Below are 27,302 nucleotides of genomic sequence, written 5' to 3' on the forward strand. Positions count from 1 at the left end.
TGAATCGTAATAATAAATCTTTATATTTATCAATATTCTCCTCTAATTAAAAGTAAATTATACATTTTGAACTTAAAAGCTAGACAGCGCTGTCACCTAAAAGATCCTTTCGGGCCCAAACAAAGGAAAGAATTGTGTTTAAACTGTAGTTAAAGCGACCTAACTGTTTTACTGCCTGTTCCGATACCGGTATTTATTAATCGATGTTTGGTTGGATTTCTATTAGGCGTAAATAAAGAAAATATGTTCTAGTTTTGACACATATACATACAGAATACAGCACGGTTCTGGAAGCAAATTATATGTTTGCCCACTGTGTAGTCAGCAATGCCGATTCCCATTACTTCTGTGCTCCACATAAATTATTAGTTACAGTTTTGTTCACATTAATTAGCAAAAACAGCCTTCTGAACGCTGTCGCCGAATTTCCTTGAGTTTAAAATTAAGCCAAATGGTACGGAGGGACCTTAGAATCTAATAGCGAAGTCTGTGAACGCAAACCGGGACAGCGTGCCCCAGTTTGTGAATTCTGCTTTGTCGATCTTGCAGCCAGGGGATCCGGTTTTCGACAGCCATTCGACCCTGAAATGAGGAAGAAGAGCTTTGATTAATGGGACTATCAATTATGAAATATGTGTGTGTATTGACGGGTTCAATCCGGCCACAATTCCCGGGAAGGCCATTTCCTAAATTGAGTCAAATAGTTCCTCAAACTTTGTATAAAACAATGATGGGATTGACATTCTTAGGGTTCTTGGGCCACATCGGCACAATGGGCATTTAAAACAAAATGGGTCGTGTGACACAGAAAATTTCATGATTTTAAAAAGCAATGCTAAAATGATATCTCCTGGGCCACTCGGATAAATGACAACTTTTTCCGAAGACATCTGATCCCAACGGATTCTAGAATAGTTCTGGAACCGTACTGTGGATTGACTCAAAACTAGTATGAAGCGAGGCATCCATCCGAATTAAAAGCAAGTTGTTGCTTAGGAATAGTGAAAACTTTTTGTGGCCGCCACTCATAGGCGAGCTTACGTTTAACCATGACGGGTGAGGGAATCAGTAACATTTAAATTTAAGAGAAACGCGTCGAAAGATATAGAAAATATAATTAAACACTTGATATATCATACCCCAATGCAAATATGTAGAGACGGTGTCGCATGATCTAACAACATCTGCTTGAGTATATGATGGAGGTTCCGGCAGGGTCTAGTACCAGTCTTAACTAACAAAATACTAACAAAGACTGGGAAGCAAACGATCATCCATTACAGCAATGTAGTTCACTGTAGTATACAGTAATGAGTAGTAATAGTAGATATTGTAGATTTACTAATTTAGCATTGACTGTTGAATATTATTTAATGGTGAAACTTTACAAAAACAAAAAGAATACATGCCCATCGGTGGACGGAAAGACAAGAGACAGAGTTACGTTTAATCGAGACCTTAGCCACCGTACATGAGAATAGACCATATGATGCTTTCATCCACATTCTCTCTCTACATTGTTTTTGGTAAACGGTTCTGAACTGTGACCCTTTTTGACTGAGGATTTGTAAGTGTTTATTAGTTGGACTACCTACTAAAAATTGAACATCAGACATGACTGCAATTCAGGGATGCCAGATACATTTTTGATAAGTCTGTATCAATCTCAGCAAAATGTCTGTATTTGTCTGTATAGAGTTTAGAACACACAGGAATTAGACAATTATTGAAAAACAGTGCACTTTTGAAAACGTAGAATATCATTGTAATACTTAGTCGAGTCAAGTACGAGATACTGAAGACAAGTAAGCTTTGCGCTTTCGAACAAAATACCTTTGGCTTCCTAACGGAATTTTTTAAGGCTTCGGAATTCCAAAAGGATATCCCTTATACAGAATGAGAAAAAAAATCGACTCCACTCGGTATTCCAATAGTATTCCTTTTGAAAGTCTAGAAGGAATCCGTTCGAAAGCTTATTAGAATAGCTTTATTAGAATGATTTTTAAGTTCAGTACAAAGTTCATCACTTAAAAAAGAACTGAACGGAGCTCTTCTTGGCTTTCGGAAAGAACTCTTCTGGGTTTTTTAAGCGATTCCTTTTGCAGTTCCGAGCAAAATCTTTTCAATGCTTCGGTAGGAAATCGCTCAAGTATTCTAATGGGAATCCCTTGTTCAAAAGCTAAAAAAGATTCCGTTCAGAAGCCCTGAAAGCTCCAATCGAAAGTCTAGAAGTATTTCTTTGGAAATTCTGGACTTTCTGGATTCCGTTCGGAAGACCAAAAGTATTCCATTCCTGATTCAAGAAAGATTATGTTCAGAATCCCACCAGAATTCCGTTGGATGATTCCTTTCGTAAGCCCAAAAGAATTTCGTTTGAAAACTCGAAGGGATTCCGTTAGTAAACCCAGGAGGATTACGTTCGGAAGTTCACATAATTCTGTTCAGAAATCCGTACGAATGGATGTCTTTTGGGCACCGTAATTGAATTCTTTTTGGGCTTTCGAGAGGGATCATTTTGTGTTTCAGAATGGATGAATTTTGGACTTCTGAATGGAATCTTTTAAGGTTTCACAAACGAATTAAATAATCTATCCGTTTGAAATTCTAAAAGAATTCTTTTTGACACCCAGAAGGAATTCCGTTCAGAAGCCTAAAATGCTCCGCCAGGAATTACAAAATTTTACCGTTTGGAATTTTTATAAAAATCCTTACGAAATCCCATAACTATTTTGTTTGGAAAACCAAAATGGTTTAATTGGATAGCCCAACAGGATTCTGTTTGGGAGCTCAAAGTTTTAGAAAAGTGAATGTCTGTAAAAGTCTGTAACTTAAATCAAAAGTCTGTATAATGTCTGTAATCTGTATGATGTCTGTATGCAAGACCAAATGTCTGTATAAATACAGACATGTCTGTATGTCTGGCATCCCTGCTGCAATTGGAGAATTCAAGCTCTATCTGGTAAAAGGGCGAATGTCGCAAGAGAGAATTCTCTTCGTCGACTTCCCCTCTTTTGAATAAAAGTGACAAGCAGAGGATTTCTTTGCAGTTTATCACCACGGAATGCAAGTTCGCTTTGTGTTCTTTCGTTCTGAGGTAATAAACCATTAAGAAATCAGCTGCTTGTCACTTATATTTAAAAGAGGGGAAGTCGACGAAGAGAATCCTCTCTTGCGACATTCGCCCTTATTCCAGATAGAGCTTGAATTCAGGTATCACGATGACATAGAGCTTGCTGACGTTTGATCATCTTTCTCTTGCACGCGCACATAACGGATAGGATTTGTTTTCATCGGGAAACCCTCCGTGCGCGTGCAAGAGAAAGATGATCAACGTCAGCAACCTCTATACTGAATAGGGACGTTCCGATACTTTAAAATATCGATATTTGATTCGATACGATAATAGAATCAAAGTATCGATACCACCGATATATTGAAATAAAAATATCGATATATCGAAAAATCATAAGATATTTTAAAAATAAAATTGTTTAGTATATATTTCTTGTAGTTATTCATTTACTACCTTATTACCGTATTATCCCTTTACAGTAGTTATTAGCTGGGAGCTGCGGATAGAGTCAAAACGATTGTCAAAAAATCTCCAAAGTAAGCTGTCAAAAAGTATCCATCGCTCTGTTCAACTTGTACACAAAACGAACACAGCTGTTAAGCGCAACACGCAAACGATTCATAAGATCGACACTTGTATTTAAAAGGAATATGTCCCCAAAGAGAAAGTGTGGGAGAATAAGCGACTTGAACAGTTTCAGCCTAGTAGCAACTGGAGCATGATTCGCCCACTGGTTCAACGATCTTAAGCTTGCGTAGATTTTCCCACACTGCTTCGAGACAAAAGTGTCCCATTGGAGATTGTTCTGGATAATGTAGCCCAAATCATTAGCAGACTCCGCCCATTTTATCGGTTGTCCATCCATAACCATTGTCGGTAAGCTATTAACAGTCATCACAGACCTTCTCTGGTTTCGTATCAGTAAAGCTACGCTTTTCGAGTGATTCACCATTAAACCGTTTCGTTTACACCAGTTCGCTACCCTTTCAAGATCTTGGCTCATCATGGAAGTCAGTTCACGTACACAAGGTCCGATTCGTCCTACATATAGTTGCACATCATCTGCATACATTTGAATAGTACAGAACTTCAATACAGTTGGTAGATCATTGATGTAAAAGCTAAACAGTATGGGTCCTAGAACTGACCCTTGCGGGACTCCTGAAGTTATCACTTCACTACTGGAATATCGGTCACTGCAGCAAACTGTTTGGTTTCTTTCCTTGAGGTATGATTCAATCATTCTAACTGCCGGTGATGAGAAATTAAACTGTCTCCCTAATTTGATACATAATTTTCAATGAGACACCGTATCAAAAGCTTTAGTAAAATCAAGAAGAAGCAATATGCTAGTTCCACGTTTATCCATTAAAGAGCCAAGATCATCATAGATGCGTGAAATAGCTGTTTTCACTCTTTGACATTTTCTAAATCCGGCTTGATAATCCGAGAGAAGTCGGTTTTCATTGGCGAACATAGTCATTTGATTTTTCAGCAATTTTTCAAAGGCCTTAGATATGGCACACAATATGCTGATCGCCCTCGAGTTTGTAATTGCGTTCAGGTGTGCTTTTCAGGCTTGACAAATCTCCTCACCTTCGCTAGAGTCAAATAAAATCATCATCAGCAAAATGCTGCCTTCGCATCCTCACAATTGAGTGGAAGCGTAAAAAGCAGAGGTACAAAAAACAGAGTGAGGAAAAGAAAAATAAAAACACATGTGAGTGGGGCGTCGGGCGAAAGAGCACTCATTGAGCTTCCGGAGCGACGCTTTGTATGTGATAAAATCTTGGAGGCTGTTTTGAGTGTGAGTGTAAGTGAGTGACAAGAAAAAGATGAACCGATAGACTCGCTCTTGTTTTGCGACGCATAAGCTCGGGTTTAATGATGCACAATGTTGTGAGTTTTGATGCTTATTTCTGCTCCTCAAAAAAACTCTTGCTCTTGCTCATTTTCTACTCGGCGAGGAGCCTGGGCCTTTTTTAAGCAGCGGTATGAAAATATGTTTTCCTATTCTTTTAAATTCCCAATTCCACAAATCTCTTCCTAATTTCTATTTCTAATTTATCATAGGAATACGTCAAATTTATAATTAAATTTGTACAAAGATTCAAGGACCAGCGGCATGACAGATGACCATTAAAAATACGGCATTCCAGATATTATTTTGAAGTTTTTTCTTTCACAAAATACAATGCATTTGTTATTTTTGTGTTTCTTTGTTCTGATTCAATATATCGATATCGAAAGCAAAAATATCGATATGACCGATAAATTGGAAGCAAAATATCGGTACAAAAATATCGGATATCGAAACAAAAATATCGATATTCCGATATATCGGAAGTATCGGAACGTCCCTACACAGAACATAACCCTTTATAAGGCAGTGGCAACTATATTGCCACCAACATATTATTTTTTTTCTATTTATTAACAAGAGCTCTACTTATTATTTTCCATGTAGTGGCTTTATTTGCTTCCTAGTAACACCCCAGATGAATTTGAGCCATAAAGAAATTGAAATGTCAATTTGAGAACAGTTTTTTTACGAACAGATCGTAAGTTTCGAGTGGAAGAAGGATTTTCTGTTGTAATTCGTTAAAAAAACGACAAAGATATATTTTTTCCCGTTGGTATTAATTATTTTGAATCTCCTGTGTTAGATTATTACGTGATTAGCGTGAAAAAATCTTTGCCTTTCTGTATATTTGGTTTTTGGATTTTTGACGAAATTGTGTTTTTTTTCCCAAAGGGTCCCCCCTTATGAACAAAAGCGCAAAATTTTTTCACTTATAATGCGTTTTCCGACTAGGACTCTTCATTAAAAAATGTAACGTGCCTTGATTTGACTGGTTTTACGTAAAACCTAATTTTTCAAAATCTTTAATTTATTTTTGTTGTTGCCTGTTTTCCCGCTTGCCGGGCAGTGGCAACTATATTGACATCAATGTTGTCCCGCTTGCCGGGCAGTGGCAATTATATTGCCACCAATGTTGTCCCGCTTGACGGGCAGTGGCAACTATATTGCCACCAATTTTTCAATGTTTCTGAACTGTTTAATGTACAACAAACATACATTTGAGTTCAATACCATGCCAATGTTGTGTCCTATTGTTGTTTTTGTTAATTTATTGTTTAGATTCGTTCGCCTTATAAAGGGTTAAACCCCCATAGGTAAAGATGTTGTGAAGCCTTATCCTTTAGTCTAGGCGACTAGGCCCCTGGCCTCCTTATAGTACATCAATAAAATAAAAAAATAAAAAATTTTAAGCTTTCTGCTTAACGGATGAATAATTTTGACTGGTCGAAACATACATTACCGCATTTATTTTTTAGTGACTAATTTATGTCATAAATACCCATAATAATCATTTTCTGCAATATATTTGTGCATTTCATCAAATAATGTGATGTGTATGATAGACAGTATTGCCATATTCATCAATTGGGATAAAAACCACGGTATTAGCATTAGGAAATGCGCGGAATTAGGGCAGATCTCGTCACGGTAGCAGCGGGTGCGATTTCCATACAAAATGGCCAACTTTGACAAGCTGTAACTTTTGTACCCCAATGACCGATTGAGCTGAAATTTGGACAGTGAAGTACAAATATGTAACTATAATCATAATTCTTCGGTCGAATGGGGTTCGTCACACTTGATGCCATTTTCAACGCGGCTTTCAGTTCCGAGTGTCGTGCACGAAATGTATACGAATGCAGAAATGGTAACTCGCAGTTGATGAACACTAAGCTGCGAGGCGGCAATGTCCCAGTGCACTATGGTCCAGGATACAGATTTACGCGGAAAGATGCATTTTACACCAAAACTATATTTTTTTAGAAAAAAACTGTTGTTCTACAAAATTGTTCGAAATAGTAAGGCCATCATTATGGTGCCCATCAGATAAAAAAAAATGAAAATATTTTTTTTATTTCTCGGAATATTGACATGTTATGTTCTACAAAGTTGTAGCGCAGCTTATTCCAATCAATTTTGCTAAAAAACTTTTTCTGTTGCTCTTAAGTTGGCTGATTTAGAGCAATTTTACTTAAATAGATTAGGGTGTACCTCACAAAAACAGTATTTTTGATCTACTTTTTTTGTTTTAGATTTCTCGAAAAAGTCGTCTTCAGGTGATTTTTCATTTCTTAAAAATGTCACCTTCTGAAGACTTTTGGGGCTTTCCAAAACGCGTATTTTGCTATAAGAATATCGTCTGTATCTTCTTCCATTGTCGAGTTATATCAATTTATTTGAAAAAACATGATTTTAGTAAAATTAGTAAAACTTGAGATAAAAAAATAACATATCCTCAATTTTTTGACATAATAAAGAATGTTAATTTCTCTTTCAAATGCAGTGTAAACATATTTTTTTGGTCTGCCCTAACCGGAGATATCAACTTATGAAAAAAAAATGTAATTTTGACAGAAAAACGATTATAACTTTTGATCGGTAAAGATATTGAGCATATTCACCCATCAAAAGTTGCATTTTTTTTAGCTCTAAAAGTCACTTGAAGACGACTTTTTCGAGAAATCCAAAACAAAAAACGTAGATTAAGGTCACTCCTGACGGAATCCAAGATTAAAAGTGCTCGCGTTTTCGGGGGCACACCACTCGATTCAGAGGCGGCGCACAACTGTCATTTTTGTTGATTAAGCTTTGCAGCGTCGCAGCATGCATGAAATAATAAAAATGACAGTTATGCGTAGCTTCCGTCTCGAGAGGTATGCCCCCGAAAACGTGAGCACTTTTAATCTTGGATTCCGTCAGGAGTGACCTTAAGAATACTGTTTTTTTAGGTACACCCTAATCCAATTAGGTAAAATTGCTCTAAATCAGCCAACTTAAGAGCTACAGAAAAAGTTTTTTTTAGAAAAATTGATTGGAATAAGCTGCGCTACAAAATGCAGGAAATCATGGGCGTAGCCAGGATTTCGAGAAGGGGGGGGGGCAACTTTTTTGGTCTTCTAAATCGTAGTTTTATAGTAGTTTTATAAAAACACATGAATATTAACACATGAAACCAAATCCAAACCAAATCGAAACAATAATGATTAAAACAATAATGGATTTAAAAATACGTGATTTATTGGTTATCAGATATTTTTAAATAAAGTGAAAAAAATATTAACGAACTTAGTTTTCAGAAAGATAATAAATCGGCTATAACAATTATTGTAAAATTCCTGCATTCGTCCATAAGTTTAAGAAAACTAGAACCATACATCTGAATTTCTAAACAAATCCTCTCTGAAATAATATTTATTATAAAATAGGAGTTTGTAGTAAAAAAGCCTACAGAAATGCTAAATAAATTCCTGGAAGAAAGCCTGATTGAATTCCCGAAGGAACTACTGGTGGAACTTCAGAGAAACATCCAGTAGAATACTCTAGAGGAAGAGAAAAAATATTTCTGAAGGAACTTCCAAAATCCTATTCCCGTGAAATTCCTGCTAAATATCGTCCAGGAATTCCCTGTAAAGTTCCTGGAGGTATAACCGGAGAATTTCTTGGAAAAACTCCTGGAAGAACACCCGGAGGAACTCCCACAAGCACTTCCGGAGGAATTCCCACATGGAAGTCCTGAAATAATTCTTAGAGAAGTTCCTAAAGGAATTTCCGAAAAAATATCTGAAGGAATTCCCAGAAAAATACCAGGAGGGATTAATGCAGAAATTCCCAGATGAAATCCTGAAAGTATTCCCAGATTAATTGCTGAAGAAAATCTCTGCGGATTGTTCCGAAGAAATTTCTGGAAGAACTCTTGGCAGATATCCGAGTAAATTTCGAGTGAAGTCCGGAAGGAATTCTAATACACTTCCGCGGAAAATCTCCCGGAGAAATACCTGAATGAATTCCTGGAGAAGTACCTGAAGAAACTCCCGAAAAAATACCTGTAAGAATTTCTGGGGAAATACTTGGACGAATTCCAGGAGAAATTCATGAATATATTTCTAGAGGATTTCTTGAAGGATATTCTGAAGTAATTGTCAAAAGAATTCCAGATTGGAATGCTAGATAATTTCGCTATTGAATGTTTGGAGGTATTCCCGGAAAATTTCCTGGAAGTTATCCCGGAGGAATTAAAGGAAGAATTCCCGAAAAATCCCTAGAAGAATTTCCAAAGGAATTTCTTATAGATTTACAAGTGAAATTATGGAGCTAAATCGGAGGATTTCCGTCAGAAATTTTTGAAGAAACTTCTGGTAGAATTTTGGGAAGAAATTACGTATGTATTGTTGCGGGAGCTATTGGCTGGTGGCTTCGAACGGATGCTTACAGCAAATAAAATACATATTTGTAATTCATTAGCTAAAAAGCTGAAATAATATATTTATTGATTATTTACATAACGATTTTCAGAGGAATTTGAGGATAACTTTCCGGAGGAATTTAGAAGTTCCCAGGGGAGCTTCTAGAAGGATTTCAAGGAGAATTCAAATCAATTGAGCCCGAAATGTTTCGAGTTGTTTTGAACTTTCATATATTATGGATCCTGGATGCCCTAATAAGTTCTGGGAATTTTTTGAATTTCAACCACGTATTTCTGTATATGATTGAATCGTAAAGTGCACATGTTTGAGGGAATTCATTTCAGTACCCGTTCAATCTTTCCAAAATTTAGGGGGAATGTAGAGCCATGGAGAAGAGAAGAAGAAGATGAGCACTCGAGGGAGCGATTAGGAGAGCTGGTGTGCAAAGAAGCGGTACCATTATCACAAGATCGCATATGCTCCTGGGATTTGCGGACGATATTGATATTATCGGGATTGATCGCCGTGCCGTGGAACAGGCTTCTGTGTCTTTTAAGAGGGAGGCCGCGAGGATTGGACGCTGTCCATCAATACCGGCACGACACGGCTAAGGAAGGCCCCCATCGTTGCTTTTGGTAAAACTGTACTGCCGCTGCAAGCATAACTGTCCTATCTGTCCTATCTATCGTCCTGGGACAGCTCTGCTTTTATGGACAGAATACTTATTTTTAATTTATCATGGCTTAAATCCTGGTGCTCACAACGCTGGGAAAATACCTTTACGTGAACGGGGTAACATCTACTATGAGCATACTACCTGCTTCAGGCAAAAACGCTTCCAACGAACACATTTTCGGATATCTAGCTCTATAATGCTTGAGGATATCGTTGAGTCGGGGGCGTCTCAATAATTAAGTCCCTACTACTTCAACACTTAAAAGGCATGGCCTTAGAGCAGTGATTCTCATGTTTTTGTAATGTTTGTCTTGAATTGCAATCAAGGAGTGCATGTACCTGGAGTCTTCCCTTTTTGTTCCATTCTGTAGAATCCAGAACAATAAAACACAAGTTTTAGAAAAATATATTAAGCTCTTTTAGTGGAATGTATTAAACCGTCTAAGACGAATTAAGTACTGTCCATTTAATTCCACTAGTTAATTTTCGTAATCTTTGCAGATACGTATTTCGACCACAACTGTGTGGTCGTCTTCAGTGTCTTGTACTTGACTCGACTTTTTTTCACAAGTTTTAGTTTTGTTGACGACTTAGACTTAATTTTATTGATGCTTACGAGTGATAAACGTTAAATGGTCTTGTAAAAACATGAAACGCGATTCTTGGTGGAACTTTTGAAATCTGTGCGAGAGGTATCACAAGTTTTGCATTTTAGTATAAACTCGAAGTATCACTACCGATGCTTATGAGAATCTGTAGATGAAAACGACAGTTTTTTTTTAATTTACCTTTTTGCTGGATAGTAATGGAAAGTTATGTAATTCATATCTGTGATGGTAATCAGATCGTTTTTGTTTTTTTTGCAAATCTGATTAAATTGTTACTATATCAACTTCAATTAATTATCTTAAAGATAAATCGTCTAGCTCAAACCTTTGTAGGGGTATGTGGCGGGACCATCATCATCATCATCATCATCATCATCAAAAGGCTACATCCTCTCAATCGTATAGTAAACAAGACGCCATTGATAGAAACTTTCACTATCAATAAAGCCATAAGAAGATCTACGGAATCCGTCGGATCAAGATACGAAACATCAAATCGATAATATTGTAATCGGGAGTAGGTTATTCTCCGATAACACGAACATCCGCACTTACCGCAGTGCAAATAAATAATTGAATTAAATTTTACCTGCAGTGTGCTCAAAGCCCCCTTGCCACAAGCTAACATGCGTAGGGACGTAGGGACATGTTGCTTCAAATCGATTTTCTACTTGATGGGAATTAAACACCTGACTGAAAAACCTCCCATACCCTAACCGTTACCACTGAAGAACGAATGTCAGTGAACGCAAAGTGGGTTGGTTGATCTTTAACGAATTTTCTAGGCTGTCGTCTTCGTCGGTGCCGTTGATGGCTGGCAAAGCGGGTGTTGCCGTTCGTTATTAATAGATTAGAGAAACCGAAAAAAAGTGATCTTGCGTAGACATAAGAATTACGCGAACACGCTACCGTAACCACCGTAACTCGATAGTAGCGCGGGCAATGAAATCAAGACTAACTTTAAAAGAAGGCCCGCTCCTTTATGTTTGGCGCGATTCGGTCGAATGGTACACGTTGCACGGGATAGCAATCAATCTTCTTTAAGCAAGTTATTTCTTTTTCAAATGTTTGCCCATACATGAAAAGTGCTCGTCAATTTGTTTATTTCGGTTGTTGATATGCGCTCTCTGCTTTGCTTTAAATTAGATAATCAACTTTCCGTTTAGCCTTAACCCAATTACGCGCGGTTAGATGGTGGTGCTGCTTCCAACAAGCGTGGTTGGTTTTAGTTCATCTCTCTTCAACAAAAATGGCATCACACGACCCTGAATTTTGAATGTAAGCGACTTTTGCGTATTACAGCGTGTAGGTACTTACATTTTGCTGACATCTCCCTTCGCTCCCTGCATTTTGCCCATGATGGTGCCTTGTTTAGAGTTTTTCACCCATCCTTTGATGCCGAGTGCTATGCAGTTGTCTCTGCAGTGTTTCGTGAATCCACATCCTGGAGAAGGAAACAGTAGAAAGTGGTACGGGAACAGAAGGGAAAGGAAAGTTATTAAATTTATACGATACGGTACGCAAGAGAATAGTACTCCGGTTACTGTCTTGTTACGGACGTTGATAATGTTACATGTCAGTTGAGAAGACAACCGTTGGTCGAGGGTAACGAGCAATAAATTACAGTTGGCAACTCGATGCTGCAATTAAGTAATTAATGTTTTCTAAAAATATGCGACCGGAAACACTTTCCGTCTTCTAGATATTGATGGATTTCTTAGTCAGTAGATGCTTTCTTTTGCTAATTGAAAACATACAATTAGATTTTTTTCAACGCTCTATTTTCATTTTGCTGCATTAAATTTTATTTTTTAAAGAAAATTTCGATAGTACACATCACCCAACCAGCGGATGGCAGATTTTAATACAGTTCTGCATAAGAACCTTACAGAAACTGTATAATAATTGGGCATATACAATTTCGGAAGATTTTAATACAATTGTTGTATTGAAATAATACAAATTTGTATTATTTTAATACAATATTTGTATAAAAAGCTTACAGTATTGTATATGCCCAGATCTTATACAATAATTGTCAGATTTGTTTTTTGGGTGCATGCATCAACCACTTGATTAATGATATTTTTTCTATGAGTTCCGTGAGAAAACCAAATTCTATCTCGGAATGTATGATTCCATACCCTAGTGCATAGGTTTTAATTTTTTTTTCGATAATATTTTTTTAAGGTAATATATAATAGAATTTAGATAATATTCTGATTCTAAAAGCGTTATGTAATATGCGAATTAATAGCTTACATAGTATGTATATCAACCGTTATCCAAGCTTTCGAGGGAATTCTCAAAAGATTCAGCCACAAGCCTCAGCCATTTTCATGGATTCTTCAATAAATTCCATCATATGTACCACTTGAAGATTCTACTTTAGATTTTTTTACAAAAGCTAATGCAATAATTTCTGTTTTTCGGAACAAGCACAGTAAATTGCTACGAAAAATGTCAACCAGATGGAACAACCAAATCTACTTTAATTTGTCACTAATTATCAATGCGAAACTCTTGCAATTGTTTTTGTACATTTTTAATGAAAAGCTTCGATTTTGTTTGCATGCTAAATGTAAATGCTAAATGTATTATGTCTGTTTATCTGTAATGCTAGCATATATACCAAATTGATTCTGTATTCTATTAGCATTTTCTTAGTTATTGATTGAAAGCTTTTCTATGCCCCCCATTGCATGAGTATGTATCTTGTGTGACAAGTACAATGGATACACTATGCCCAGGGTGTCGAGAATGTTTCCAACCCGAAAACATTCTAGACCGGACCTAGAATCAAACACGCCATCCCCGGATTTCCCATCCTACTTTTTTGCTTGCAAAACTACTGGAGACCCCCTACTCGCGGATCTTTTGTTTAAATAGTTGGTTCTGAAAACGTAGCAAATGTTTGATTTCAATCAGATTCGAAAACTTAAAAATGATCCGTTGTTTTTATGTCATCTATTGAACCGTTCCAAAGATACAATCATGTTGAAAGTAAAGTGAGTGTAATACAAAGTGTTAAGATTTGGAACAAGGTTCATCTGTCATTTCCATACAAAATAGTGTTCCAAACGAGAAGAAATCCTGCCAAATTCAGCACATGTCGGTACTCTTACTTACAGGATTCTAGTTGAAAGATGTGGACTCATTAAAGTGAAAAAAAAAACAAATCAACAAAATGATACATTTTGCCCATCTAGTCAATATACATAATCAGGGAATCAATATTCGAGAGTTTGTTACTGACAAAGGCACCTAGCAATAAACCTTTATCAGAGCCCGAACACAATATGACAAGCATCATTTGCCTTGCATGCTCTGATATTTTCGTGAATACGACGCTATTTATAAATTAAAAAAAAATAAAAAATGGGATCAAAAGTTAGCAACATTTTTTTCTTATTTGTTGCTGACATTTTTTTTCGGACCTTTGTCATTATTATCTCCGACAAAAACAAAGCTTTGTCGTTGGTTCTCTTTTGTCGCTTGTTTAACATCCGACACTACGCATTTCTGTCGTAGGTACCCCCTGAAACCAGCGAAGTTACCCTTTGAAGTAGGTACATGGTTGGTGTTCAAGCTTGTTGAAGCTTTAAGTGACAAAAACATTTTTCACAAGTTCTGATCTCAAGGACAATACGGATGACCCGGAACCAGGGATTGAACTTATTATTTCATTATCATTTAGTATTCAGCCAATAACTCATTCCAGAGGCGGAATTCCGAAAAGTGTTGTATGGCGGGCTTCTAGCGCTATTTTTTCCTATACAACTTTGTCTAAGGGTACATTGCTCTATGTCTAATATTCACATCGTTAAACGCTAGTATCACTTCATATACTAAATGATAATACGTGTTATTGTAACCTAATTTGTTTTTCTATGCTATGTTTCTGCACAAACGGTTGAAAGCTTCCAAACAATTAAATACCGAAAGCGCCATCTGTCCATGGAAGAGTGATTGCATTGCACGCGTAATATTTATACGTGGGTTCCACTTAGAGATTTAAACTTGTCCACAGCGGGGATTACGAAATGTTGGGAAAAAAATAGGCCCAGAAAAAAGATACCGATGATAAGGTCAAGGTCGCTTAATATGAATGTTAGTAAAGGACAGCCTCAAACAGATAATACAATAAATGAGATGAAATTAATATGTAACAGCCTCCAATACAATATGTATTGTTTGATGCGATCCAAAAGAACATGGAACGCGTGATCCGCTCTAGGGGTTTTGATTTACTTTGGTAGATATCGTTATTAGAAGCAAACGTCGTTACACAAGGAAAGAGAAAAGACTTGACAAAAAGTAAAGTTAGCCAAAACATTATAGACAAAGTTACACTCAGTTCTGTGCTAGTGCAAACAAATTGCACAAAATAAGTGAATAACTACATTTGATTTTGTTTGAGACTATGTGTTCTAAACTAAAACTTAATTATTAAACAGGGCTGAGTTTTGTCGCGATCCTGTGAAATTCACAGTGTGAATAAAGAAACGGAGTAGAAAGTGTGTGAGCCCGTTTCGGTTCAGGTAAGGCTTTGCATCTATTTAATTAAAAGCAGTATCCTGACGGTAAATTTGAACACATTATCAGGATAAAAAGCCCACCTTGCAACGTGAGTGCGAGTTCGGGGCGGCATTCGTCCGTATCGAAAAGCTACACGTGGAACTGTATGCAACGAAGACCGCTCAAAGCAACGTTTTGGTAAGGTGGTCCTACGGACTTGACGAAGCCCTCGGACGGTCGCTGTATTTTCATTCAGTACCTACCACCCAGCACAATTGGCCAAGACATCGCAGGGACTGAAGCGCCAGAACTAAAAGGTTAGATTAGACTTAAGGCTCAAGACTCCGTAACTCTGTTTTGAAAATTAATGACGTTATTGCTTGTTAGTATTGGTGAGGCAACTTGTACGAAAAAGTGACGAAAATTTGAGGTGGGTGGAAATGGGGTGGTAAAAGCTTGTCAGCTGCTACATAATGTTCCCAGATGCAACAAAATGTTTATTTTTGAGCATTTATGAAATATTTATTATATGGAAACTTATTTTAAATTTCTTCGTACACCACTGGGCTTTCAACATACAGTGTTGGGGAAAGTACAGTAAAACACTTTGATTCTCCGAATATTTACATTTTATCCGGTAAAATTTCGTGCACTGAGCAGTCGAGCACACTGAGATAGTTTCCCAAATAAATGTAAGACGAAATTAAGTCTTTTTTATTCTTCATCCGCAGACTGTTTGTTTGCTGCTGCGTGAGTCTCGTGCCATCCATCCACACTTTCTTATGCGCAGTGCAAATAGAACAGAATCGAGTTGAATTAGGCTGTGGGCGCTGTGGCATACAGCCTTGAAAGAGTGCTAGCCACAGATACTGATTTATTAGTTCTAATCTGTAAAATGAGTAAGGAATAACGAAATGTATATTTGCCACCAAAACCGGCTATACGTTGAGAAATTATTCTACGAAAACATTGATTGTGGGGGGAGAAAATAGTAAAAGTATGTGCTGTCGTCTGCTTGGTCGTGGCTGCTGCTCCGGCTGCCGTAGTTTTGTTTTTTTTACTGCATGGTAGGATTAATGGTACGGTAAAATTAAATGTCAACCATTCTCCACCCTACCAACAGAAGCTTGCATAATCTTTTCTTTTTTTCTGGTTGATTTGATTAATTCGACAAAACGCAGTAATTATTTGATCAAATAAATCTGGCAACGATGAAATGATGATTCTTTTCTTGTATATGCATACAGTTGTTTGCGTGTCGACTAGCATATTCGATGTATTGTTTTAATATTTCTAAGTTGCTTTGCCGAGATTTTGAGCGCACTATTTCACCTAATGCGGTAGTGAATTTGGGTGTTCCGAATTTTTCAACATTCACAATACGGCCGTCAAATTTGTCTCTCACTTCAAATTTTTTAAAGCAGTTTTCGTTGGTTTTTCGACATGAAGTGAAGAAATTGGTGTTCAACATCAAAGACAAAAGTGAAAGTTAGGTAGTGAATTATGTTTAGTTGTGATAAAATCAAGAAAACGGCTTGAAAAGAACAAGTGAAAAACTGAGTGCATATGTATGTGTGTGTCTCGATCGTTCGGAGTTGGTGTGTGTATAATTAGCATACGAAAATTTGTCTAGGAAAAAAGCAGTTTTAAGCGCTTTTCAGTCAATTAATTGATAATTAATTAGCTAGGTGAGTGAAAAATTCATATGAAAATACCATGAATATACGTTGACAGAGGTAAGTTGATGAATAGCAGTGAAATATTGAATTTTGGCTAAAATTGCATTAGTATTAGTGCGAATGAGAACAAAATCATCTTCATCATCAAATTGATTACGGTTTATAGAGCCTTAAGACAATGTTGTACCATTTAGAATAGTGACGTCACTGATAAGACAGGAACCAAAACTATAAATATAAGTGAGAATGTTACCACAGCAATATTTAAGTTCATTCTGTACAGAGGTTCTCAGCCTATGTTGACGTTTCCTAGGGTGTGTGGGTTGATAAAATCTATTTGATCACTATGCTGTTAGATAAGGAATATCCTCTCATTATTGGTTATTTTTTGTTAGGGACTCAACGCTTCCGTCTCTATTGGGGGTACGCTAATTTGGATTCGGGTGTTTGAACCTTTACAACCCGCTGTGAAAAAGAGTCTTTTGCCTAGCAACCGAATTGCAACAGCAACCCTCAACTTACGGGAGTGGCGCATAAGTTGCTGATTGTTGAAAGGAAAGCATTCGTTACATTATAATCATTTAGTATGTTAAATGATACTAGTGTCTCACGCTGTAAATATTATGTCGAATTCGTTTTTAAAAAGTTCCAACCTAGGTTGGAACCAGTTCCAACCTAAGTGCTGTCAAAGTGTTTTTTTATTCGCTCAGGTTGGAACTGGGTTCGCACTAGTTCCAACCCCAAAGCTGTCGGGTTCGCACTGTGTTGTTTCACGGTTTCGCACCGGGTTCACCAATACAACTGTACTACAACTGTCAAAACCACGTGGGTGGGTGGGACTGGGCGGAATAAACAAGCAGAAGGTAGAAACGAAACTGTCTGCTTATTAAAATAAAATGCGCGTTGAAAATCTTTTTTCCGGGAATTTTGTGATATTTGTTATTGTAGTTTAAAATGAAATTAATCCGGTACTGTTGTCTAGATTCAGTTTTAAAAATAATTGTTGGGGAGGTAATGTATTCATAAGTTCATTCAGGTTTTCCTCACAGATGGTGTCCTAAATTATGTCAAATATTTTTGAGGAATACCGAATAGAATTATTTCTTATGCAGAATTTCTTTTGAAATTCTTCCAAAAACTCTTTCGTGCGTTTCAGACTTTTCTCCGGGAATTCTGCCAGAAATTACTTCAGAAATTCTTTCTTGAATTTTTGGCGATATCTTTCAGACATTCCTCCATATTTTTTCCAAGGGATCCTTTCGAGATGAATTCTTTTGAAAATTCTTCTAGGAATATCTTTGAATATCTTTGTAATAATCTTTGTTCCAGGATTTTCTCTGGAAGTTGCTCCTGGAATTAATTTGAAAATTCCTACAATATAATTCCTTCAGGAAATGTTTCTAGAATACAGGAACTTACTCGAAGTATCCTTCAGAAATTGCTACGCAAGTTTCGTACATAAATTCCCCCGGAAGTACCTTGAGCAATTCCTCCGGGAGATTCTTGAAAATTGAAAATGCACGGGGCCCAAAATCCGGCGGAAAATTTTCCCGAGCTGTGAGGCTACCTTTATCAGGAGAGGTAGCGAGGAAAAAAAATTTGCGAATCCTGGAGAATTTTTATTACATTCTTCTGAGTGTTCTCCGAAAAAAAAACTTTTGCAGAAATAGATGAATTTACGGAAATACGGAATTCGTGGTATAAAAATGTGCACGGGATTATTGAATATAATTAAATAGGGGAACTGTACCGATCTCCATCTCACTGAACATATATTCATCTCAACGGGAAGCAAAGAAATGCAGCACCAATTTCGTCGCCTCTTTTTGTCAACATGCGTGCTCACTGCTGAGAAAAATCACAAAAATAATAAGCAATCCAAATTCCTTTCCATTGCTTTGTTTTTGGTGGGATGAATATCGGAGCCATGAGATGAATTCCAAAAAAGTTATTTCCACTATCCGCAAAAATCAGTTCACGCACTTAAACATATTTATTTATCATGATCTGATTAGTCAACGCCAACGCACTGCCAGTGCACCGGATGTCCTGGATCATATGTTTCGAATCAAAACAAACACGATGCTACGCACACCAACATATCCAATGACAGATGGAACTGAAAATGTTTTTTTATTCAGGGTTCGGGTTGGCACTGACCCAGGTTTAAAAACAAATTCGACATTAGATATAGAGCAATGTACCCTTAGTCAAAATTGTAGAGAGGAAATAGCGCTACAAGTCCACCATACAACACTTTTCGGAATTCCGCCCCTGGAATGAGTTATTTGCTGAATACTGTAAATGATAATGAAATGATAAGTTCAATCCCTGCCCGGAACATCCCAAAACCATCTTTCCATGTCTACTTTATCTTTATCTTCATTGAAAACATCAACAGGTCTATATGACCCCAATGATGATCTTAAACTAAATGTACAAAAAAAGAAGCAATGACAAATTACGTAACGCTTAGCGGGGGAGGGGGTTGAGTGGAGTGTGACGGTCCATACAAAATTTTCAGAAGCTTCATACAAAAAGTGTGACATAGGGGGGAGGGGGTTGGAAAAGTCCAATTTTTGCGTTACGTAATTAATGGATCTTCCCAAAGATGTATTGGATATAGCTACATAAATACATATTCGAAAGGTTTTTGAATACAAGAAACGTTTCTGCATTAGTCGTCACGCCTTCCCCCTCTGAAAGGAGGGGCAAGAAACAGAAATTTCCGCATAACTCGAGAGCTAATCAAGAAAGTGAAACCAAATTTGGAATTTGGATGCTTTCGAACACATGAAACGTTTCTGTGGTAGTTCGACAGCTCCCCCATCTGGAAGGAGGGGCTCCAATACAAATGAAACAGAAATTTCAGGAACATTTGAGAGCTAATCAAGTGAATGGTACCAATTTTAGCATGTGGAGGTTTTAGATTGTGGAGGCTTTCGAAGACAAGAAACGTTTCGAAATTCTTCCCCTATCTAGAAAAAGGGGACCGGCCGTTCCAATGAAACGGCATAACTCAAGGGCTCCTATACAAATCAAAAAGAAATCACTGGAGCAAATGGTTAAATTTGATGCTATGGTTGTTTGAGACACCTCCGCCTCCTTTGAAAGGGGGGTTGCTATACGAAGAAGTTTTAACGTACCGTTTTGCTTCGAATCGCCGGACGCTTCGAAATCCGGACACTTCAACTGTTATTTGACTTTATTTACACTCTCAACAAGTATTTCTTGGGTTATCAATGCAGGAACGATTTTTAGACTTGAAACCATTGTAACAAATGTAAGTAAACGGTGATCTGTGGTGAAAAACTTGAGAATTAGATGTAAAAGTTAAAGGCATGTCATAATCAACGGTGAATTTCGTTTTTTTAGAATGCAGCTTAAGACTCAACATTAGGAAAACTAAGCTCATATTTTCTATATTCTATCATTTGCAAGGGGTATTAGTAATTTATTAACATAGTATGATAGCACTCTTTTTCATGAATTAGAGAAATTGCATGGGAATTCATAGCTTTATAAATTTGATTACATTTTCTGTATGTCCGGACTTCGGGGCAAGTTTTTACAATTGCTTCGATTTCCGGACATGCTGAAATGATGTTAAATAACTGTTTATCAGTTAAGTTAACTGAAATCAAATGATTCGTAATGAGCAAGCATAGTTAAAATTTCATTAGATTTGAGTTGCTACACCCCAAAAGGAACATTGCTTGCTCTCAGCTTATCGATATATACTCATACACATATTGTAAATGGTATCACTTTATTAATTGCACATAAATAGCAAAACTTGCTTCAGTTTCTAGTGAAAGGTTGTCTTCAAAAGTATTTTTTTAACCATTCACATTCGTGTAGAAAGAAAAACAAGTTTGTAAAACTAGCTTTTTTATCAGAATTGTATAACGTTAGTTGTATAACGTACGTTGTAAACGACACCCGTCAAGTAAAAAAAACTCTACATTTCTCTGACACGCCCAGATTTATTAATCCGTATGAATTCATTATTTCGATCACTCCTTTTAATCCTTGATTTCTAATAGCAAACCGAAACGGGTTTCAAAATACACATAAAAACACTAATGTCTATATTTCGAAGTATATTTTAGAAAATATTTCATTACCCACAGACACGTAAAATGTCAAAAAAGCGTTCTACCTTGAAAGGGGAGAGGGGGGGATTGTATGAAATTATTAGATTCTCAATGTTGTATATTGCAGTTAAATGCTCCCGCTTGGTTTCAAATGCTGTTTTTTGGTAGTCCTGGTCAATCTCGGAGCAGAAACTTTGGATGATACACACAACCGGGGAATGCCAGATTTCCATACAAATCTGTATAGAAACCTTACATTACACATTTATATGAATAAATGCTATATTCTAGTTGTCGTTGAAAGGATTTAATTCGTTTTTTGAGAATTAATATAGCCAAACTCGAAGTGTCCGGAAATTCGAAGCAAAATTGTCCGGTATTTGAAGCATCCCTTATACTGTGTCCGGATTTCGAAGCAAGCGATGTTCAATGTTTTCGATTATATTAGCTATTTCGTGCATACAAAATGTAATTTTCAGTACACTACAGCAAATTTGATAAGTTAATCTTGACAGGGTGTGTTATATCTCAGTGTCAAGTACTTAATTCCGTTTGAAATATTGAACTGAAAATTCAGTAGTGCTTAGGTGTCCGGACTTCGAGTCAAAACGGTATGCTTTGTTTTTAGAATAGCCCATTCATGAAACTTAATCGTTTCGAGAAAGAAGCGTCTGAAGGGTCAAATGAAATCGAATCACAGAGCAATCGTCAAATTTACATTGTGCTATCTTATTAATTTTAAACGAAACGAAGCTCGACAAATTAGCTAGGACATAAAACTCGTTTTCAGACGCTTTTCATTGACGAGCGTGAGGTGACCCAAAGGTGGCGGCAGCACTACGAAGAGCACCTGAATGACGATGTGGTAGGAAACGAGGGCGGTATGGTGACGATCCTGGGAACACGCGCGCAAGACATAAGCTCCGGATCTCCAGGAAATCGAGAAGTAGATTGGTCGGCTGAAAAACAAAGCCCCTGGGGTTGACCAACTACCAGGAGAGCTGTTTAAAGCACTGACTAGGCGTCGCACTAGGTAATAACAAGGCGACGATGGATCGGGTGATGTGCGTAGTTCGAATTTCAGGAACATTGTCGAGTCCCTTTGAAACGCGCAGAGAGGTTACGGCAAGGTGAGGTTAGATATTCAACATCGCTTTGGAGGGAGTAATACGAAGGACAGGAATTGACACGAGTGGTACGATTTTCAAGAAAGTCCGTTCAGCTATTTGGTTTCGCCGACGACATTGATCTTTTGGCGCGTAACTTTGAGAAGATGAAGGAAGCCTACATCAGACTTAAAATAAAAGCAAAGCGGATTGTACTAGTCATCAACACGTCGAAGATGCAGTACATGATAGGAAGAGGCTCTAGAGAGGACAATGTAAGCCACCCACCAAGAGTTTGTATCGGTGGTGACAAAATCGAGATGGTTGAAGGATTCGTGTACTTGAGCTAACTGGTGACCGTCGATAACGATACCAGCAGAGAAATTCGGAGACGCATCATGGCAGGAAATCGTACGTACTTTGGACTCCACAAAACGCTCCAATCGAATAGAGTTCGCCGCCGTACCAAACTGACTATCTACAAAACGCTCATTGGACCGGTAGTCTTGTACACGAGACCTGGACAATGCTGGTGGACGACCAACACGCACTTGGAGTTTTCGAGAGGAAAGTGTTGCGTGCTGTCTATGGCGGGGTACATATGGAAGATGGACATGGAGGAGGCAAATGAACCACGAATTGCATCAGCAGTTGGGAGAACCATCCATCGTTTACACCGCAAACATCGGAATACTGTGGTGGGCCGGGCACGTAGCCAGAATGTCGGACAATATCCCTACGAAATTGGTTCTCGACAACGATCTGACGGGCATAAGAAGGCGAGGTGCGCATTGAGCAAACACAAGATCGTATATCATAGCGAATAAGTGTATAAAGTGGAGGCCATATAGGTACATTTTGCATGCAGTCAAATGGAGGCATGCGCCTATATCGCCTTCACCATGTATACTTATTCGCTAGCATATGCGACTTTGTGTTGGCTGGGTGGATAGATCAGGTGGACGACGATTTGCGGACCCTCCGCAGACTGCAGCCATGGACCGAGCTGAATGGAGATGATTTTTATTTACTGCACAGGTCACTCCGGCCTTAGTTTGAAGAAATTATAATAAATTTATTGGAATTGATCTGTTTGATGCTAATAATTGAATTCAGTCAATTGATAATTCGAAGGTCTCCAGTATTCATGAGAGCAAAGGCGTAGGATTGACAATGCGGAGATGGTGAGTTTGATTCTCGGTCCGGTCTAGGATGTTTTCGGGTTGAAAACATTCTCGACACCTTGGGCATAGTGTATCCATTGTACTTGCCACACAAGATACATACTCATGCAATGGCGGGTTAAGAAAAGCTTTTAATTAATAACTGAGGAACTGCTACTAGAATACTAAGTTGAAAAGCAGAGCAAAAAAACAATTGGAATGTAGAGCCATAAAAGAAGAAAAGGTAATTTATATAAGTAAGGGCTACAGCTGCAGCAGTTACCAGTAATGAAACAGTTGTTTTCAGCAAACCTTTCCATCGATGCCATCGAGTTTCCAAGGTCATCTTTGAGTCAACAACGCTACTAGAATCATTTAAAGCGTGATCACTACCGGCGCAGCATGATATAAGGGACCAGATAAGCCTTATCGGCAGTTTAGGCTCAGGAACTCCTTGGGTATAGACCTATGGATCAACCAGCGTAACTATGAACGTCACATATGTGACTTCAAGCATAACAGCCTTATTTTTGTCTACGGAAACATCATGTCCAAGGTTTATAGGCCGTCCGAGAACGATGAATGTCGCAGGTGTCGCTTCAAGCGAAATAGCCCAATTATGGTTTACGGAAGCATCATCGGAAACGGTCATCTTCATATCATACAGCGTCTCGTTGTTTCCGCACGACCCCTAATAAATAGACCAATATTTGAAATAATAGACCAACATTTGAAAAGGGCGCCCAAAATTTATTCTTTGTAGTTTTTTTTTGTTCGTATATACACAGTCAAACCTTCATGAGTTGATATTAAAGGGACCATCGACTCATGGAAATATCGAGATGTGGAAAAGAAATTCCTTGGAAATTGCTTCCATGAGTCGAAATCGAGTCATAGAACATCGAATCACGGGGGTTTGACTGTAGTTGTGCATGTAGACAAGAAATCTGAAAGAATAAATTTTTGTGATTATGCCCTTTTCAAATGTTGGCCTAGAATAGTGTAACAACCAAAATGTAAACACTGCAGTTCTTCTCCTTCTTATAGCTATATATGTACACAAAAATGGAAAATATTACATGTTGGCTGTTACGCTCTTTTCCAAAGTTGGTCCTGATATAACATTTCATTGTGTCTATTGACATGCTTTAGTTATTTCTCATTATCTTATAGGTCTTGAGTCTTGACAAAACACTGCTTATCATTTCATTGAGATATTGAAGACACGCATTGAAGATTTTTTTTGGAACGGCACCATGGAATCTAATTTTTTTAGTTGGAATAGGGTTTCTCATCCCATTCCCGGCCTAACATGCATACGACTGCATTATTTAATTGATATTTATGACAGGAAGCAACGTTTCCTGAATTTCGTGGGCCGTGCAATACGGCAAAGGGGTTCACTCCTGCTTAAAAATAGCTTTTCTTGGTAAACATCGTTTGAAAAAGCTTTAATTCGATTTAAATTAACGATGTGCAGCACTCATTTCAGTCATAGCGATTGCTTATCCGGCCCACTTCCAAACCAGTTCCCGGCATAAGCAAAATTTCACTCAATCTCACAACATCTTACTCTCATTCTCTCTCGGGACGGTAGAAAATGCGACGTAAACAAAAATATGCACGTTCAACGCCTACATGATGCCAGATGGTATTATTAATAATAATTTTTATTTGGTTGAAAAGATATATTCACTCATCCAAATTACTTCCAAATGCTAGAAAACTATATTTTTTCACTTTTTGAAATCGAGAGAATTGTAAATAACATGATAGCGTCAACTAATTAGATAGTTTTGCTATGAACGATGAAGGATTGTTTTCATACTAAAAAAGACTCCTGGCCTTCTGGCAGCACGGTGCGGCTAGAAGTTCTTAGGCCGAGGTGAATTTTTGTTCGGTTTGAGGATACATTTTTAAATGTATTCTAATATGTTTATATTAGTTCTAGTGAAACGAACAAATAGAAAAGATTAAAGTGCGTGAGTTCAGAATTATTGTGTGGTGATTAACAGATTGAAGCAATGATTGTATCGAGAACTGTGACGATTTTCAGGTAGGTGTTTAAATGAAAATACCGTTTTGTAAAAGTGGAAAGATTCACTCCGGCTCAGTGATGAAGCAACGGAGAGCGAATGTTCGGAATCTACATTTTTATTTTCTTTAATTGGACCAATTAGGAGTGAAATAAATAGTTGGAAAATATTGAGTATTATGCGAAATAAATGGGAGACTTTTTAAAAATTATGAATCATAAACCTACGGCTTCTCAAAAGTATGAATCCTTAGTTTTCTGTGCAGTGAGCCGGGAATCGGGTCCATAGGCCCAAGTAGTGTTTTACCCTATGTCTTATTTTAGTAGAAAATAACTTTTCAAAACTTGAAAAAGACCAAAATCCGAGTGAGACACCTTGGGATATATCTCGCTTAATTTTTCAAAAGGTCCTAAGTAACATTTTTTTCATGAATTAATTTGAGTACTGCAATCAAAAGCTTTCATGTTTTTCTGTTGATTGCGCTATTCAAATTAAATCATGAAAAAAATGTTACTTAGGTCCTTTTGAAAAGTTATGCGAGATATAACGGGTTAATATGGAGGCGCTTGGTATTTCAACGTATCTTAATGAAGAGTGAATGTTTTATTCACCGCAAGAAATAATACTAATTAACTAATCATGTTACATGTTACATAGTAGAGTCAATGAAAGAAAGAGTTTTCTACAGTTTGACGTTCAAGAAATAGAAAACATTGGAACTCATCTAGTTTGCAAGAGATAATAGAAATTTTAAAGAACAAAAACATTCAACGAGAAATTATTTGGATGTCAACGGTAAATCCTTCGCAAGTTGCTGGTCCGTCGATTTCACAAACCAGTAGCTAGAAAGGACGAAAAGTCCTTCGTTGGTGGTTGTAAACGTAAAGAAACAAAAACGTCAACCCACTATGAACAAAAACAAGAATGTTTAATGGACGAAGTGCATCTAGAACACTGAGTTGAGAGTCGGCCGTAAACATATTGCGATGAACTATAAACTTGCAAAAAGCCTAGATGAAGATTGTCTTCAACAGGTGTATTGTTATTATTCGGCAGAAAGATTTAAACTCGGACTTGACCCGAAGATGTACTTGGGACACTTATGTTCACGTCAAATTCAAACACATTAAACGTTCCTGCCAATAATATAAAAAAAAATAATTCGCGCCTTCAGTCCTCTCTTTTTAATAAATGCTTCTAACAAAAAAAGCCTAATATCGCACAGCTCAGCTGCTAAATTTGCCCCCAAGGGATTGAATTTTTCTGTTTGACGGTTGCGCTTGCGGTACACGTTTTCTTGCCATTCGATGCAGGCTATTAGGGTACAGACGGACTGTCGAAGGAAAACAATCTGAGCAAAGTGGAACAATCGGTTTTTAAAAATATTTTCTTTTGTGTCGCACCGTCCACCGCGACTGCTGTCTCCGATTGAACTATGCTGACGCCGGATCGTCCTTCTGGGTGAAGTTTAGATACGATTTTCTTAGACGAGATTTAAGCATTGACGTCAGTCTTTTCGCAGTCTGGTTATCTACTTACGGAATGTAAAGATGGTGTTCTGAACACCATTTCAAAGTTTTATGGCACACGTTATGTTACGGCAACAGTTGTCTTCTAACAATAAGTAACTTGAAATGTTCTTCTATATTTTCCTTATTTTACACACCTTGCACCTGACCGAAGATTTCAAAATCGCATTGCACCGGTACATGATCCTGGACGTCCTGGACACCCATTTTATGTAGTTTGTTGTTCTTTTGTTATCACGAGAAGTTCAGTTTGCACTTGAAAATCTCAAGCTCACCCGAACACTTGAATGTTCTAGAAACAGGTCGCTTGGTTTCTCGAATAGCTGCCCGCCGAAATAGATGGACCTTATCTTCTTCACGATGTATTCAACCGACTAAAAATATCTTTTGCACTTTCGCTGATCACAGATCGATGATGGGTTGGATAAGAGAGCACCGAACTGTTCTATGTTATGTTTCTTCTGGTCTAACGACGCTAACGGCTGCTAAAATGCGACTGGTTGCCGGCTTGGTGCTGTAATCAGGATTTGTTTCCCTCGAACGACACTTTT

At 37.6% G+C, this 27,302-nt stretch overlaps 2 protein-coding genes across 3 annotated transcripts in view; one reads left to right on the forward strand and one right to left on the reverse strand.

Moving 5' to 3' along the window:
* On the reverse strand, window positions 1-27,301 carry LOC134212132 (acylphosphatase-2-like). The gene is made up of 3 exons (XM_062689718.1): window positions 26,889-27,301; window positions 11,941-12,067; window positions 1-582 (listed from the first exon to the last, which is right to left on the reverse strand). Exons 1-3 carry the CDS (start codon window positions 26,956-26,958, stop codon window positions 468-470), a joined length of 312 nt encoding a protein of 103 aa, XP_062545702.1. The 5' UTR covers window positions 26,959-27,301; the 3' UTR covers window positions 1-467.
* Window positions 1-27,302, forward strand: part of LOC134212127 (glucose 1,6-bisphosphate synthase) — a 340,080-nt gene that overhangs the window by 285 nt on the left and 312,493 nt on the right. The window lies entirely within an intron of this gene.

Source organism: Armigeres subalbatus, chromosome 2 (assembly GCF_024139115.2).
Source record: "Armigeres subalbatus isolate Guangzhou_Male chromosome 2, GZ_Asu_2, whole genome shotgun sequence".
Classification (NCBI taxonomy): domain Eukaryota; kingdom Metazoa; phylum Arthropoda; class Insecta; order Diptera; family Culicidae; genus Armigeres; species Armigeres subalbatus.

Coding starts and splice junctions, on each gene's coding strand:
- LOC134212132 (XM_062689718.1), bottom strand. CDS start 26,958: ATGGGTGTCCAGGACGTCCAGGATCATGTACCGGTGCAATGCGATTTT. Junction 12,068..26,888: donor AATCTTCGGTCAGGTGCAAG/GTGTGTAAAATA, acceptor TTCCTTCTCCAG/GATGTGGATTCACGAAACAC. Junction 583..11,940: donor AAGGGAGATGTCAGCAAAAT/GTAAGTACCTAC, acceptor TCCTCATTTCAG/GGTCGAATGGCTGTCGAAAA.